The 16,160-nt window shown below is 41.4% G+C and overlaps 1 protein-coding gene across 1 annotated transcript in view; it reads left to right on the top strand.

Annotated features, from left to right (window-relative positions):
• The window catches only part of XYLT1 (xylosyltransferase 1), a 196,505-nt gene that overhangs the window by 120,927 nt on the left and 59,418 nt on the right, over positions 1-16,160 (top strand). Inside the window, exons 3-4 of the mRNA XM_034065353.1 lie at positions 11,536-11,708; positions 12,324-12,526. Coding sequence (XP_033921244.1) covers positions 11,536-11,708; positions 12,324-12,526 — 376 coding nt within the window. The remainder of the gene's footprint in view (positions 1-11,535; positions 11,709-12,323; positions 12,527-16,160) is intronic.

Below are 16,160 nucleotides of genomic sequence, written 5' to 3'. Positions count from 1 at the left end.
GTGCTTTACACAGGAAGTGTGAGATAGACAAGGTAAGGTGTTAAACATCTAGAAATTTCAATTACATAGAATTATTTAATGCACATAATACAGAGAAAAGTAAAATGATCAGATTGATTAATGCCGATATTGAGGGAAGGCACAGAGCTTGGAAAAGCATTTAGTGCTTCAATTCCAGTCTAATGGATCCCACTTATGGTCATCAAAAGGATTTGTCAGCTGAGGAGCCTTTTAAGCAGTGGGTGACAAGCTGGGGACCTGTAAGCAGGGAGGCTGGAAATGCCCTGGTCTTGCTGGGGATACCAGCTCAGCTGAGCCTCATGATCTTCAGAGCTGGATGTGAAACTGCTAACACTGGAGCTGATATCTCTGCCCAGATAAGGCTGGTTTCACTGACCAGAGGATAACAAGAAATCGCAAGTGTTCCCAGGGAAAGCCTGCAGAAGTGGAGTGGCCAAGCTTCTGCAGCTGTCTTTCTTGGGAGGAGATTTACTTTCAGTCATTTGGGAAAACCATTGCTTATCCATATCCTTTGACAGGGTATTTGACAGTAGTTATGTGTCAGTGCACATGCTGAGAAATTACTCTCTGAGTGCAGAAACTGTATTTATTTCTGCTGATTTATTTAGGTGTGTTGTTTAGTTGAAATATTACAGTTCCAATTATTTCTTAGCTAACCTACCAGTGTATACAGTGTGTGTGTATATGTATTTATGGTACATACACATACATGAATATTTTCTCTCACGCATTTTTTTTATTGCCACACTGTTAGGTTCTTTAAAGCACTCAGCTATGACCCTGCAGCTTTTATAAAGCTTGCCTCAAAGGGATGCAGAGGAAGCAAAGCCTGGCAGCTTTGGAATGAAACTGCCCAGACATGTGCTATTTATCTTTTCTCTCTCTTCTGTCTATTGTGAAATTCCTATTAATTTCACTTACAGTGTAACCAGCGTTAGCTGAAACGTAAGGCTGAACTTTCACATTTTACAACACATGGGCGCAAGGCACAGGTGTGTGGGTTTAATTTTGCTTTTGCTAGTGTCAGTCTTCACTCTCAGTACCTAACTACACCTTTTCAAACTAGCTATGTAAAATAGCTATAAAAGTCATGACTTCTTTGGTCTGTTTCCAACATTATGTTCATAATGATCTTGGGCACAGAATAAAGGCAGACTGTCCTTCCAATACTGCATTCAAAAAACAGGAGACAGATGTAATGGGAATCTCAAAGGAAGAATTAATTTCAAGTTAGAAGATCCTCATATGGTGTAAATTAACTTGGCCCTGGCCTTGCCCCAACTGGTTATAATGATTAACTGTTCATTTCTTAAGAATATCTGGGGAAAAGATACTTTACATAGGACTTGAAAGATGACAGCAGAGTAAAATGGAGTAGGAAGACATTGATCATGCAGGAAACAAACATGCTTTTATCTATCTATTCATTTCATAATAGCCTCAGTAGTACATAAATATCTTCTGGGAGGTTATGTGAAGTAGAAACTTACTTTGTTATTGCTTATATTTTCACTCCTTACTTGTTATTTGTGCTGAGTATGATAGGAATAAATAAGTAAAGGTTACAGATGGGCCAGTCTCCAGACACACAACAGAACACAGAAACGGGCACCAGGATCAGCAAAGGCTGTTTCAAATGCTGATTTGAGGCATGAGCCTTGATACAGTGCTATTGCTGTTCTGCTTGGGATTTGTAACATTGATATTGTTACTTTGTTGTTTCATGTTTCCTTGTTGTTCTGCAGTAACTGGTTGGCTTTCAAGCTTCTGCTCTTTGAAGGATAAGACTTGCTGATGATGTGAGGCAGAAGAGTAAGTCTGAACTGAAATAAGGACATTTTCTGTGTTTTCTTCTTTTCCTACATAAGAAATCTGAAGGCTTCTTAAGTGGGGGAGTAAACTGCCTCAGCATAGAGAAGAGCCAACTCCAAAGCCAGAGTTGGTTTTGGCATGAACAGCAATAAGCCTGTCATTGATGTCCAGGTTGGGGTGTAATCCATCTGCAGCAAGAGGGCAGGTATCCTCTGGTGTGTCAGGCCACCTAAATCAGTAATCGGTTGTCTAATTTAGGTGACACTAGAGCAAGCTGCAGAACCTGGGAGCACCTCTGGGTTGCCATCAGCCATGTCCTCAGGCAACAGCTGTACTATACTAGGAGGAGACTGATGTACCTATGGTCCTCCAGTATTGCCTGAAACAGTCTAACAGCAGAAAGAAATCCTGTAAAGCAGCATTGTTGCCACTGGCCAATTCTGCCTTTGTTGCCATCACTTTAACAGCCTCTGAAGTGTTCTTCTGTCTCCACAGACTGTTTGGAAAGGCTTTTGTGTTAAACTAGGCACTTAACTTGCATTGCTGCACTTGAGCAGTGTGAATCTCCCCACTGTGCTGACCAGATGGGTGGGATACTGCAGGCAGCTCAATTACCAATGAGCAGCCCTGGTAGAGGCTCTCCAGGAAGGATGTGCTGGTGGCCGGTGGCCCTTGGTACGCATCAGCTAACCAAGCTGCCCAGAGGAACTGGATACTTCCTAGTGCTGCAGTGCTGGTTTTGTAGAAGCCAGGATGCTGTTGGTGTGGCTGTAGCTGTGTCTAGAAAACGAAAATAGTGGATAAGGTTTTATAAATGCTTCCTTTTGGGCCTGTGTCATCAATTTTCTTGGGAGTGGTGGGATGACTTATCTCGTCTGACAAATTCCAGTTCTCATCAGTTCTGGAGTGTTGAAAGGAGCATCCTTAGCAACAGTCAGTGGTGGATAAGATATCAAAACATATCTCACAGAATCCCAAGGGTTGGGAAAGATCATCTAGTCCAACCCCCCTGCATGAGAAGGGTAACCTAGAGTACATCACACAGGAACTTGTCCAGATGGGCCTTTTTTTAATTTCTGTAACCTTTCCCCTGGTAATGAGCACAAGGTTTCTCTTTCACTCTTCTGGGTGGAACTCAGTTCATGGACCAGTTCATGCCTTGTCCTGCAGTGAGCTCCTGGGGAGAGGAAGGTGGCTCCACACATGAGAAAACCTTCATACCTTATGCCTTAACCATGGAAGACTGGAGTGCTTATTTTTCTTTTGTCTTGAGTGATTGTCACAGAACTGGCTCATTCACAAATCATTCCTGGTGTCTGTGATTAGCTGGTTGATTTTGGCTGTGAGCTGGGGGACCCACTCTGAAAGGGCTGCTAATTGGTCCTTGAGCCAGGCAGGAAAAGTCTCTTATTAGAGCATTTTCTCATAGCTGTAATGGTGCAGGTACCTGTAAACAGTGGGTTTTCTCTTTTTTTGTAGTTTTCAGGAGTGTTGCCTCCCAAATGTTCAGTCAAACTAAGGTGCAGGGCGCACAAGGAACTAATTATCTTTGCAAAGAATACTTGTGTCTGTTGTTGGATCTGCTGTGTATTACTTCTCTAAAGGCCAGTAATGTCACTGAATATCATAAAAATAACCTATTGCTCATTCAAAAGGCATTTTGTGTTCACCCTGGTAACACTGATCCTGATGTGTTAATTGGCTGTTAATTGATATGATAAATATTATTATTAAGAAATTCATTCTAATTCAACATTAATTTACTGTTACTTTTGAGTGTTATTTATTTATTCATAAGAGTCAGTGGGAAAAGGGAGAAAATGCTTGGCTAACGCACTCCAGCAAAACTACAAATAATTGAGATTTGTCTCCCAGGGATGCTACCAGTTTCGTAATTAGAACAGTCAGAAAAGCAAGCTTGTTACTGAGATCATTGGTCTGCCTAGATAAGTATCGCAGTAAATTAAGTTTAGTGTGTGCTGCAAGTGCAGTGTAGTGGGATCTGATAATTAGTTGGTCATTTGCAAATCATGAAAATGGTTTCAGTGACTACTGGAGACTGTGAGATAGAAGATTTTGGTTGAAATAGGCAGGCTGCTTCAAACCAAATGCTCCCTGGTTTTGTTTGCAATTTAGTGAATGTAACTGTTGCCACAGTGCACACACATATATGCATATGCATAACCTGAAGTTCTGTACTGAGATTGATTTTTGAACAGTCCTGTGTTATTCAAACTATTTTCATGGATTTTGTGATTCAGAAGATTTCTGTCTTTGTTCTCAAGGTTCTTATTTCTTCATTATAAATCATGTGAAAAACATCCATGAAGCTCTCTGGTGCTGGGTGTCTTTCTGGATTCGCTTAATGGATAATACCTGTTCCAGTAGGGTCTTTGTGTGAGTCTTGGAAGTGATGCATGCAGCACAAATGTTAAATACCTATAACAGAAGGATGACAAAGCTGGGATGGAAATGTTTTCTTTCAGGTTCCAAAACAGAATTTTTAATTTTTCCTCTTTTCTTCTCCTTGGGAAGAAAATGAGAAACACTTCATCTTCTTATGATCCAGAGGTGAATATGGAGGAGTTCTACATGTGCCCTCTATCTTCATACCTTCCTTTCTTCATGCACTTCAATTTTTCTGTTCTTAGACAAGGGAGACATCTCACCACCACAGGGACTGCGGCAGAACTTGCCTAGATCTGTAATGACATAGAGTTTCCCTTTTTATTGAAGTTCTGCAGGAATGTGGAGCTGCTTATCAGTTCACAAACTCACTGTAGAGAAACTTCCAGTGATCTCCTGCAAGGAATTGTCCAGCTGTAAGGCAGTGTCTCTTCTCAGACTGCACAAAGTTTGTTGTCACCCTCTGAAATGATTAAAGCAGACTCAAACTGCCCACATCAGCAGCTCCTTTGTTCCAAGTGAGGGCTTCTGCTCAGCATGGAAAGAACATTACTGAAATCTGTCTCTCTAATGTTAAATGGACTCACCAACGAGTGCTTGTAAATTACACCTCCCTGCTTACCGCCTACCTTGCATTGATTTTTTGCTTATGGGTTACTTGATCATAGGAACTTACAGAATATCATAAATTGCTTCTGTAATTCATGGTTGAGTCTGAGAATGAAAGATTCTAGAGCAGGGTTGTCAAGATAAAACATTACTGCAAATAAATTGAATATCCACTTTTCAATAGCAGCATGATTTCTGAAACTTTGTCCAAAGTGCTCAATGTGAACTTACAAAGTGTGGGTAATGGCAGGTTTAAGGAAATCCACCAAACAGAACTAGCAACATTTCATTCTATAAACCACAAACATCCCTCTCAAATCTCTGTGCCTTGTGGGCAGTTGTGCAGGTCTTCTCATCTGATTTCATCTGTCCTCCTTTTGCTGAGCAAGTTAAAACCCATGGGAAGAAGCCACACATATGTGTGGCCATGCATTAGCTTCATCAGGAGCTTGGTTTGTTTCGCTGGATGTGAAACGAAGCCCCTCTTTGACCTGGGTGTACCCAATTCAGCTGGCATACAAAGGTGCTGATTGAGATGCTGAACAATCAGCTCATGCCACTTCCTAGAGGCACAGGAAAGCAGGCAATGGCCTGGCAGTGAGCAGGTTGTGTCTGATACACAGAGCTCTGTGTGGCTGGTTATTGTCAGTGTAACTGTTCACCAAAATTGAACATGCTGCTCAGCTCGCTTTTGGTGAATAACCTTTTATTTACCAAAGGGGTCTTCTACACTGGGAAAAGATCTTTGAGCATTTTATTAATAATAATAATAATAATAAAATTAGTGCTCACCTTAAAATCTTTCACTAAAGATGTCCACAAGGGCTGCTATTGAAACTAATGAATAATTTCCTAGACTGGAGGTGAAAATCGGTATTTCAAAATTGGGATTAATGTTGCTAAAGGTAATATTCTAGGTTCTGGAGTAGGCAAAATCACTTTTTCATCTAAGTGTGATTAACACACTGTGCTTCAGGAGTTACCTTGCCCCATGTAAGGTGTCTTCACTGTAGGGTACTGCAGCAAGGCAGAACATCCCCTCTTGAGCCTGATGGCGAATAAGGCTCTTTCTGTAATGGATCCAGCAAGAGTTCTGGATAAGTCCAGATAAATGTTTCTATTATGAAGCCCTCGGGCAAAGACTTTCTATCAGGTCCTGATGGCTCACTGCTAAATTGCTCAGTGAAGTTTTTTATTGTTCTTACGTAACTCAAACTACTTCCATTACTAGGTCATTTACAAAAAATGGGGTTTCTAAGTGAAGAAATGCATTGGTTTTTTAGTCTTGTCACCATTTGAACAGGGCAGAACTAGTTTTGCCTTGTTCAACCCAAATGGAAAACATTTTCAGAGGAAAGCCAAGCCTGGAAATTTTCAGCCTGCTGTGATGTTGTGAGCAATTGAAAAGGAGGAGCTTATAGTGGAAATTTAAGTTCAGCAACTACCACTCAGCTGCCTGTTGCAGAAGTGGTCCTGCTGAAGGGAATGGGGCTGCTCCTGTGAGTTTAAGTAGGGACTGTGGATCTCTGCCTGTTTGGAGTGATTATGGCTGGTACTCCTGCTATAATGACATGACTTCTGATTGCATTTATGGATGTAATAGCAGTAAATAGTGTGCTGAACAACACAGCAATAACCCTTCTGATGTCCTCTATCCATTGATTCATGCTATCAAGGCAGAGTACACACACGCAGCTGTGTTCAGATAAAGTCAGCAGCATCCAGGTATGTCTGCGCAGACCTATTCTGTTGAACAGCCAGGACAAAACCAACCTGAAAATAGAAGCTGATGGATGGAGTAACAAAAAATAATACAGCTCACAAAAGTCATTAGGAATTGCTTCATGCTGCTAGAGAAGTCTGATGATCTCATTAATTAGCAATATAAGATTAGCAGATTGGCTCTGAGTTATATTGCTGGATGATTGAGCATAATGTGGCACTGCAGCAAATACAAAAATGATTGCACTGTGTTTATTATCCTGGCATTTAGTAATACTGCAATAGTTGAAGATTAAACTCTTAATTATATTGATTTCTCTGGGCTCTAGAAAGTGCAAGCTGAACCTGCATGGGATTCTGTACTGCAATGATTCTACTGTTACCTGCAAAAACAGGTCCAGATTTTCCTGCTAACGCACACTGGTGTCAGTCCTGTCCTGCTTTGAGCAGGAAGTCCAAAGGGCAACTTTTGCTTTTCTCATTAAGTTTGTGAAAGGCATTTGGTCACAGAGCAAAATGGCACATTTTGTTGTCAGTGTAGAATAGCAAAATAAATACACTTTCGTACAGGGCTAGGAAAAGTTTGTTATGAGCTGGGTGAGCACTGCCACTCCTGCTGAGGGTCCCATGTGGCAGTGTCTCTGAAGCAAGGCAGCACGAGAAGCCACTCTTCCGTCTACTGTTTCCACTGCGTAATGAAACAGCAACTTCGAGGAAGTTTAAGAGAAGTCCCACTGCTTCCAGGCAAGAACTACTGTTCCTTCTGGGACAGATGGCTATAAAGAGGACACTCCATTCACCTTCCTCACTCACTCATATATGCAAAGCTATTTCTGAGGCTGGAGATGTGCTCCCAAGATGTAACTGTAATGTAATATTCTTCAGGTGTTTTGTTTTACCTTGTATTAACAATGGGCTTTTTATTAAGTTTTATAAAACACCAATCTGTCCACATTATCCTAGATAAAGAGAATTCCCTAAACATGTAGGAAAGTTCACTCAATAGGCAATGCTCACACTTGGGGAAGCTTTTTAGGTGAGATCAAGTGCAGCTCCAGTCCAACCGAGGCTGCCCCCAACTATCACTGCAGGAGAAGATGGGAATTCTCCTGTATTGGCTTGGCGTACTTTTCTTGGGACAGCAGATAGTGATGCATGGAGGGTGCAAAGTATTCATGAAGGCTGAGTGTGGGAAGCACCCACAGGGGAAAGGAGCTGCCCATCCCTCCTCTGTACCTGGTGGGTGAGGAGAGTGAACAGAGGTGAAAATACTGTCAAGGGATCTTTGGGATGAGGAAGAGAAGGGTGATCTTGGCAACAGCTCTTTGCTGGACTGAATTGTCTGAGGATGGAGACCACTTGAATTAGCCCCCTGAGCAAGCTTTAGTGCATGTGGCAAATGGCAGTGTAGTGTTGGCACTTAAGTAGCTATCAAGTGCAAGTACTTCCTTAAAATCCTTTTAGATTTGTGTCATTGTTGGATGGTATGATGTTGTAACATCATCTCATACATCTCCTGTGTCCTCTGTCCCAACACCCAGAAGGGGATGTGCTCCTGCATGAGGCAGGTCATTAATATGCAAGTTTTAACATGATGTGCAAGCCTTTGGTATGCACAAGAATTACAGAAATGCGGTGGCTAGAGCTGTTCAGATTTTGACATGGTTCATACAGCTCTCAAGTCCTACTGTATTTTTTCACAAGCAGATACTCAATTGAATGTTTCCTGACAATTTAATCTTATTTGCAAAGCAGACTGGTTCTTTATCAGTGAAGTAGGCTGCAAAAGAGAGGGTGCTAATCAGCCACAGCTAAAACCAGAAAGGTAACCATATAGAGCAGAAGTAGCAGATATTCTGACAGATGGAAAAATACGTTCTCACCTTTGTGAAATTCCAGGCAGCCAAGAATAGGATTAGAATAAAAAACCCATGGTAGTGTGCAGGTGGAAAATGGACTATAAAATTAGAAGGAAGGAGTGAGCACATGGAAAAAGATGTTCAAGTAGGAAAATAGCAGAAAGGAAAATAAGTCACTACAGGAATTTATTAGAGAAACCTGATGAAGTGAGATTGCATTTCAGGTGCAAATTTGGGAGGATTTTGCTCTTAGTAATTGCTAGGTAAATGATAGTGTGGGTATTGAAAGCAAGTTAGTTTAAAATAAAAGACCCACAATGTGGCTATTCTAAATTCCCCTCACCTTCAACATATCACTGCAGAAAGCCACTAATTTCAGAAGGAGTTATCCAAAAATATAATGAAAACCACTAAAAATATTTGAGTCCATTGATGGGACATCATCAGCTTGAAATCAAAGCAGTTTAGAAGAAAAATGGGTTGGTTTAGCAATTGCAATTGCCCTTCATTCCCCTGTCAGTTCTCCTTGCAAGCATGTTTTCTTTTTTCCGCAGTCCCTTTCTGCCTGTCACTGTGCAGGAGCCCAAAGCACACGCATCAGGAAACTCATCAGCGATGCCGAGGAAATGGCACAATTGAGCATGAAGAAATGGCCATAATAAACTAGAAATGATAGAAGAAATGAAATTTAAGCTTTCTTCTAATCTTCTAATGGTGTTCATTACAGTCTTATTGAATTAGTGATGTGATTTTTTTTTTCTTTTCCTAAAGAAATACCATTTAAGTTGTTTGTGTCTCATTTAAAGTTGAGTGACTCATGGGGCTTGAAATGTCAAAATGGGTGTTCTGAATACAATTGGGGGCCGTAAATTTGCATCAGTTTACGAGCAATACAGCTGCAGAGAGGTAAGGGTCTTCTACATGGGCAGTGGGCCCCTGGGACTCTGTAGGCTCAGTATCTATGTTCAGTATGACACTGTGTTCAGTGTCTGTGTGATACATAATCTTCCTGGATAGGCACATAGCTGCCTTTTAGCCCCTTACATAGTCCAGCAAAGAGCCTTATTCCAGAGAATTGAGATGTTTTAGAAGGCGCAGTGGGCTTTGTGGCTGTACTCATGCTGTCTGATAACCTGATAACAGATACAGCCTCAAGTTTGTCCTGCAACCTAGCGCAAACATGTGTCCCTTCTCTCTGCAGAAAGAATCTTCAGACAGTGGGTATGTGGAGGTAGGAGGAGAATGGGAGCATCCCAAAAAGTGCTACTGCACAGACTGGGCATGACTTACCCAGATAAAATCCTCAGTGTTTTTAGGAAGAAACAGGATCCATGACAAGTTGAAAATAGGATGGTTGAGTTAGGAACTCCTCAGCATTTCACACTTTCAAACTTGAGGGTTTCTACAGCTGTTAGAAGATCCACCTTGTATACTCCAAAGTTTGCTGAGGTTTTTTTTTTCCCTTAGTCCTCTTCAAGTCATTTAGGAAATTCTAACCTCTAATGGTATGAATATCTGCTCTGGACACTTGGAATCTGCTGAATGACATCAGTTTATTTCTAACTCACTTGGACAATTAAGTGGCTCCTCAGGGTTTTGTCTGGAAGGTAGGAAAAAACAGCTTTTCTGATGATGAGGAAAATATAAGGGGGTGAGTAGTTCCTGTAAAAGAATGTAAAACCCAATTCTGTTGGTTTTCTGGGAGAGCGAAGGAGATACTTTGCTCTTTCAAAGCAAGCAGGCTCAAGTCCTGATGCACCTGGCTGGGCAGTTTTGCTAAGCTAGTTATTTGTTGAGAACATAGGTGTGCATTAAGTTGGCAGTATCCTGTGTGGCTAAAGCATTGTGTATGGTTGAAGGAAGTTGTGGTAATGTTCTCACACATGGTTTAGCTGCTGCTTCTACTTGGTTCTGCTTGTGCGCAGCCATTTCCAAATCCATATGTGTAATGGGAAGTTAACATTTCAGTGCTGCTCATGTTCACATGCATTTCCAATAATTAAATATGTATTTTCACTACTTCAGACTTTTTGAGATTGTAAAATGGATTTAACTTTTAGAGGAAATAAGCTGAGAAAGGACTAAGTAACTTTGAGACAACGATACTGCCTTTCATTTAAGAAAGAGAAGGAGTTTAAATATGCAAAAGGAAAATCGGGGCAGGAGGGTGCTTTTGAGCTTTGAGACACTTTCCTTCGTTGTCCTACGTATATTCAAAATTTCAGGTTCTTCCTAAATCATTGAGAAAGGTCCTTGCAAGGCCAGAGTACTCAAGAGGTTGTTAATTTAAGAATTAATACCAAGTTTTGGATAACACTGTGTTTTTCTTACATGGTGTTCAGGGTTTTGAATTGGTGTTACACAAACCAAAACCAAAGCACTTAAAATTCCTGAGTAAAAATGTCTCTGCAGCTCTTCAGTTAATCAGTGCATCCTGCCTTACCCTTGCACTGCAGTGTTGCTTCAGAAGGTGAAGACCAGAAATTCATTGGTTAAAGTAAGAATGAGCTTAAATTCTAAACAGGATTGTGAGAGCCCCTCTCCTACATGAAAAAGTTAAGATATGCGGGTTGTCATTTAAATGTTCGCAGATACATCTGCTGTTACAAATACATGCTAGCAGTTGAGATAATGCTCAGCTGTGGTTAAGTGGCAGTTTCACCAGCTTCCCAGCAGAGCTGTTCTGGTAGCAGGAGTGAGCATCTCTTGATAAATGGGGGGTTTCATTTCTGAGGGAGCAAGGGGGATGTTGGCCTTGGCATTGTTTGAAAACTTGGAACAGTTCTCATGAACCTTGAGGTGATTCCTTTGAAGATTCACATGTGTACCCAGGTAGAGCTTTGTCTGACTCATAAACATTTGGGTCCTTATTCATGTTCATGCAGCCTTGTCCAGGTTGAGGCACGCAGGCATGGCTGCTGCCCAGGGTGATGACCCTATACAGTGACAGAGGGGTACAGTCTTGGTGGCATGCCAGCTGGCACCTCTCAGGAGTTATCCCTGCTCTGTAGAAATTGCTTTTGAAGAAAGAGCTGAGGTGAAATGTGTACTGCACCCATGCCCTGTGGATACACTCAGAGATGTCATGTGTTTTGTTTTTGAACAGGAAAAGCCAACAACAATGTACAGTGGGATGAGGACTCCGTAGAATACATGCCAGCCAACCCAGTCAGGATCGCATTTGTCTTGGTTGTTCATGGCAGAGCTTCTCGGCAGCTCCAACGCATGTTTAAGGCTATTTACCATAAAGACCATTTTTATTACATTCATGTTGACAAGGTAATATATCACTGGTTATAAATTGCCTGTCTTGCCATCTGTCAGTCTGCTCATTTTTGTCATCTTCATCTTCTCTTTACCTCTGCTGCATAAAGTGCATGTCACTTTTTGTCTCTCCATCTGTTATATGGTTGGAGCCTCTTCTTTCTGTTTTTTTGTGGATTTTTTTTCCCTTTCTTGTTATCTTCTCTATGTAAGAGCTCTCATTTCTCCTTCTGTCTGTATCTATCCACGTCTGTTGTACAAACAGTTAACAGTGATTGATAAGCTGATGCAGACTGACAGTGGTAGCCCACTGGATGGAGAGCTGACCTGAGGTGCCTTGCGCAAGTTACTTTAGTTTACAATGGGAGGTGGTAGCAGTCACCTCCTTAATGAAAGCCCTTCGGAATCTGGTAACGAATGATAAATAAGAGCTAGTTGCACTGATTTGTGAATACCATAGTTGTAATAAAAGAATTTAACAGAGGTCTCTGTGCATTTTCAAATAGCATCTAGCAAAGGTAAGTGAGGGCAAAGCAATAGCAGTGAGTCAAGAGCTGGTGGTTACTGAATACAGAGAAGAACACTTTTGGACAGAGTAACTTGAATCTGTTACTTTTTTCTCCTGTAAAGCGATCCAATTACTTGCACCGGCAAGTGCTCCAGTTTGCCAACCAGTACCCAAATGTGAGAGTCACTTCCTGGAGAATGGCAACTATCTGGGGAGGAGCAAGTCTTCTGACCACCTACCTGCAGGCCATGAGGGACTTAATGGAGATGAATGACTGGCCATGGGATTTCTTCATTAACCTCAGTGCTGCTGACTACCCAATCAGGTACAATGAGTATTTTAAGAATGTACATGTTTGTTCCTAAAGGAGATAAGTACTGAAGGATATAAGAGATGACATGTCCAGGCTGTGCTGCAAGAAACAGAGGTCAGAGGGGCAGTTCCTTCTGTCATACAGCAGAAGACTCCTCTTGGTGATGCTGATGTCTGACAGCCACATCTTAGCCAAGGAGGCAATCACCTTACTATACCTTATGTGCCTGCCGCTTACATAGGAGGGGCTGCAATAGGCTAGCATTGCTGGCTCTTCACATTTACTGAGTAAGGGCTGCTCTATTTAGTTGTTGTTTCCAGCAAGGGGTACCTGTGAGAGAGGATAAGTAGCAGGAAGTACTGGAGCTCAGCAAATGAACCCCAGATGTGGAGAGATTCATACCTTCCAGGGCTGATCAACAGTTTGGTTTGATGTGTCAGAAAGTGTTGAAATTATGAATATAGATTCAGTGAAGATAATGTATCCTTTGTTTAGTACTTTTTCTGAACAGGATAACAATAGTAGAAGTGACAAACAAGTTGCTAGGAGTCAATTATATCTTCGGCACCAACCATTGCCTGAATATTCAGATAACATCAGGCAAAGAGCTCCATATACCACCACATGACAAGGCTCATGATTTTAAGTGAAATCATATTATTTCTGGGTTTACATCACCTAGGTCCCTCAGCTGCATTCTGTAAGTTTTACTGCATTGTGCAGAAGTAGATAGTCCATAAAAAACCCAAACAACCAGCCTTCCCAAACTGTTGGGTTTTAGGCGATCAGAATTATCAAGAAAAGGGAAAGAGGAAGTTCTCCTTGTGAGTTCTCTTTCCCTGTATGTTGAAATGAATAGATGAAAGGGGAAGTAACTTGGGCAATTTTCTGATGAGTGATAACATAACCGCAGCCCTGCGGAGAAGAACTTGGGGGTGTTGGTTGATGAGAAAATGAACATGAGCCAGCAGTGTGCACTCACAGCCCAGAAAGCCAACCGTATCCTGGGCTGCATCAAAAGAAGCGCGACCAGCAGGTCGAAAGAGGTGATCCTGCCCCTCTACTCTGCTCTTGTGAGACCTCACTTGGAGTATTGTGTGCAGTTCTGGTGTCCTCACCATAAAAAGGACATGGAACTGTTAGAACAAGTCCAGAGGAGGGCCACAAGGAAAAAGAAATGTATTAGATGCTTTCACTGATTAGGTTTCTGCAAGGTCCCTCTCAAAGTATGGGTCCCTTCCTGAGGCTGCTACTCAGACAGAAATCCTCACTAAAGTGAAAAATGGAAAAAAACATGAGTGCATGCCTTATGAAGGATTTTGTGGGGATTGACAAAAAGGCTTTATTGCTGCTGCCCATTTCTAAGCATTGTCAGTGACACACAACACATTTTAGGAAGAAAAATTAGGGAAGAGCACAAGAGTCACAGAGACTGCATTGATACTGGAACACGGGGATTTGAATTACAAAATCACGGTATTTCTTATTGCATCCAATTGAAAAACTTCTGGTGTCCAACAGGAAGAGACCTAGCAATTTTGACATATTATCCTTGCTTGTAAGGGAGAATATGTAGTTCTTTGTATATCTCTTGAGTTTTAGGAAAAGCTAGCTTGTTATTCCTTATCATTCACCTTCCAGTGGGGTATGCTGCACCAGTGATTAAAAGTAGACTAAGGCAAAATCGTAAAGGAAGAGGTAGGTGATGGTACTTTGAATCAAGTAAGATAAATTGTAGGAGAATAATTGCTGAAGGTGTAGTATTATAGACTAGTTCCTGCAGATGTATCCAGTTATCTTTCTGTGGTGTTGAGTCCACCCTAAACATCGTGTAATGCTGAGGCCATGACCTGTGGTGGTCTCAATTGCTCTTAGTTCCCTATGGAACCAGTTAAACCACAAGTCCAAATGGGAACATTCACTTACTGACATGGCCATAAACAATTGCGGGGTTTGTTGAGTAGACGATAGTCAGTTTGGTGTTAATGGAGTCTTTGTAATAATGCCGTGGTATCTTACAGTCATTCAAACTCTAAACAAGTGCCATTCAGCTGGAAAAATTCCAGGCCTGTGTTTCTTCAATGAGGGAAATTCTTGAAGGTCACGCTCCTCCATTGCAGCCGCTCTCAGAGCTGCATGGTGGGCACTCAGCAGCAGGGCAGGCATCTGAAGTACTCACTTCCCTTTCTGTCAGAGTATTCTGTTACCAGAACTGATGGACATGTGCTTCCTTCACACCACAGATTTCAACAAAAAGTAAAACGCCTGTTTCGGTGCTATAACTTTAATGATGGTGACTTATAGGTACTGTTAAATTTCTTTGAATACAGAATATTGCAACTATAAACCTGGAAAATGTTATCTCATCAAATATATATATATGAGTCCATCTCATTTTCATAGTGGAAATGCTATAAATTAACATTGTTTATAACATTTAGGAAGGTATTACCTCTCTGCATACCCCATAGAGAGCTGACTGTTTTCCTGGGAAATAGTAAATAGGGTGCCTGAAGGTTCTTTCCTTCTTTCAGACGTCATGCCATGATTTGTCAGATAATGGGCTAAGGGCAGATTACACTTCTCTCACTGGTTAGTCATATTGCAGTGTTTTTGCTAGGTTTCCCTGCATAAGAACATATGAATTTTGTGGATTAATAGTTTTTATCCAGAGCTGCGTCACATTAAGCTTTTGCTTCCCATCTGCCATCCCATCTGTAATGCTGAAACCTTTACTACTTCTCTTCTGATAATAAAAGCTAATGCAGCCTTGTAAGTCAGAAAAACACATTCAGTATGTGGGGTTAATATTATATGATGAAGCCTAAATCTGTCTGGGGAGCAGTCTGGTATGTTCATAGACCACATTGCAATCGCATGGAGCCCCTCATCCTTCAGATGATAAGTCCAGAAGCAGATGTTAAGGACCACACTATATAGAGGCTGGGGGGGGGGAAATATTAGAACCATTCATTTTTGGGAGGGAAACAGATATGCAAGTTTGGAAAATTCAGATACCCCTATTACTTTTCCCAGTGCTGTAATGTTTACTTTGTGGAGTCTTCAGGTCCAGTGCCTAGCACAAAGGAGGTCCTATTCCATGTGCTTCTAGTTGTTACTGCATTAGAGATTGCTAGCAAACAGAGTCTGGACATAAAGGTACCTCCAACAAAAATATTGTGTTTCGCTTTAATCATGAGGCAAGATGCTGTTTATTGGCCTGAGTAAAATGATGTGGTGCATTGTCCAAACCTGACTCAATGAAGCTCTGTTAAACATTCTCAGCAGGATATCAGGGATGAAATGGCTAAAGACAAACCTCTACAAGCAACTCTGATGTGGGAGGTTGTGTGATTGCCCCTTCTTTTGCTCTGGGGTTGTGAATTAAAAAAGGGCACATGCCTTGGAGGTACTCGGGAAATTATCTCTCTCAGTCACCGCATTCATAAAGAAAAGAAAGAAACCAGAACCTTCCTTCTTTTTTCTTACCTTTTTTAAGTTTAGTGACATTTTTTCATGATTTAAAGTCTTGTCTTCTGAAAGTCTCTTTCAAAACTCTGTGGGAAAGCTATTGATGTCTTAACCTCTTACTTTACATGGGTTATCTATTTGCATTATTTATTGTCTCTGACAAACAGCATCAGGT

The sequence above is a fragment of the Melopsittacus undulatus genome, chromosome 8, assembly GCF_012275295.1.
Source record: "Melopsittacus undulatus isolate bMelUnd1 chromosome 8, bMelUnd1.mat.Z, whole genome shotgun sequence".
In the NCBI taxonomy this organism is placed as follows: Eukaryota; Metazoa; Chordata; class Aves; order Psittaciformes; family Psittaculidae; genus Melopsittacus; species Melopsittacus undulatus.
This window is presented reverse-complemented; position numbering and strand designations above follow the sequence as displayed.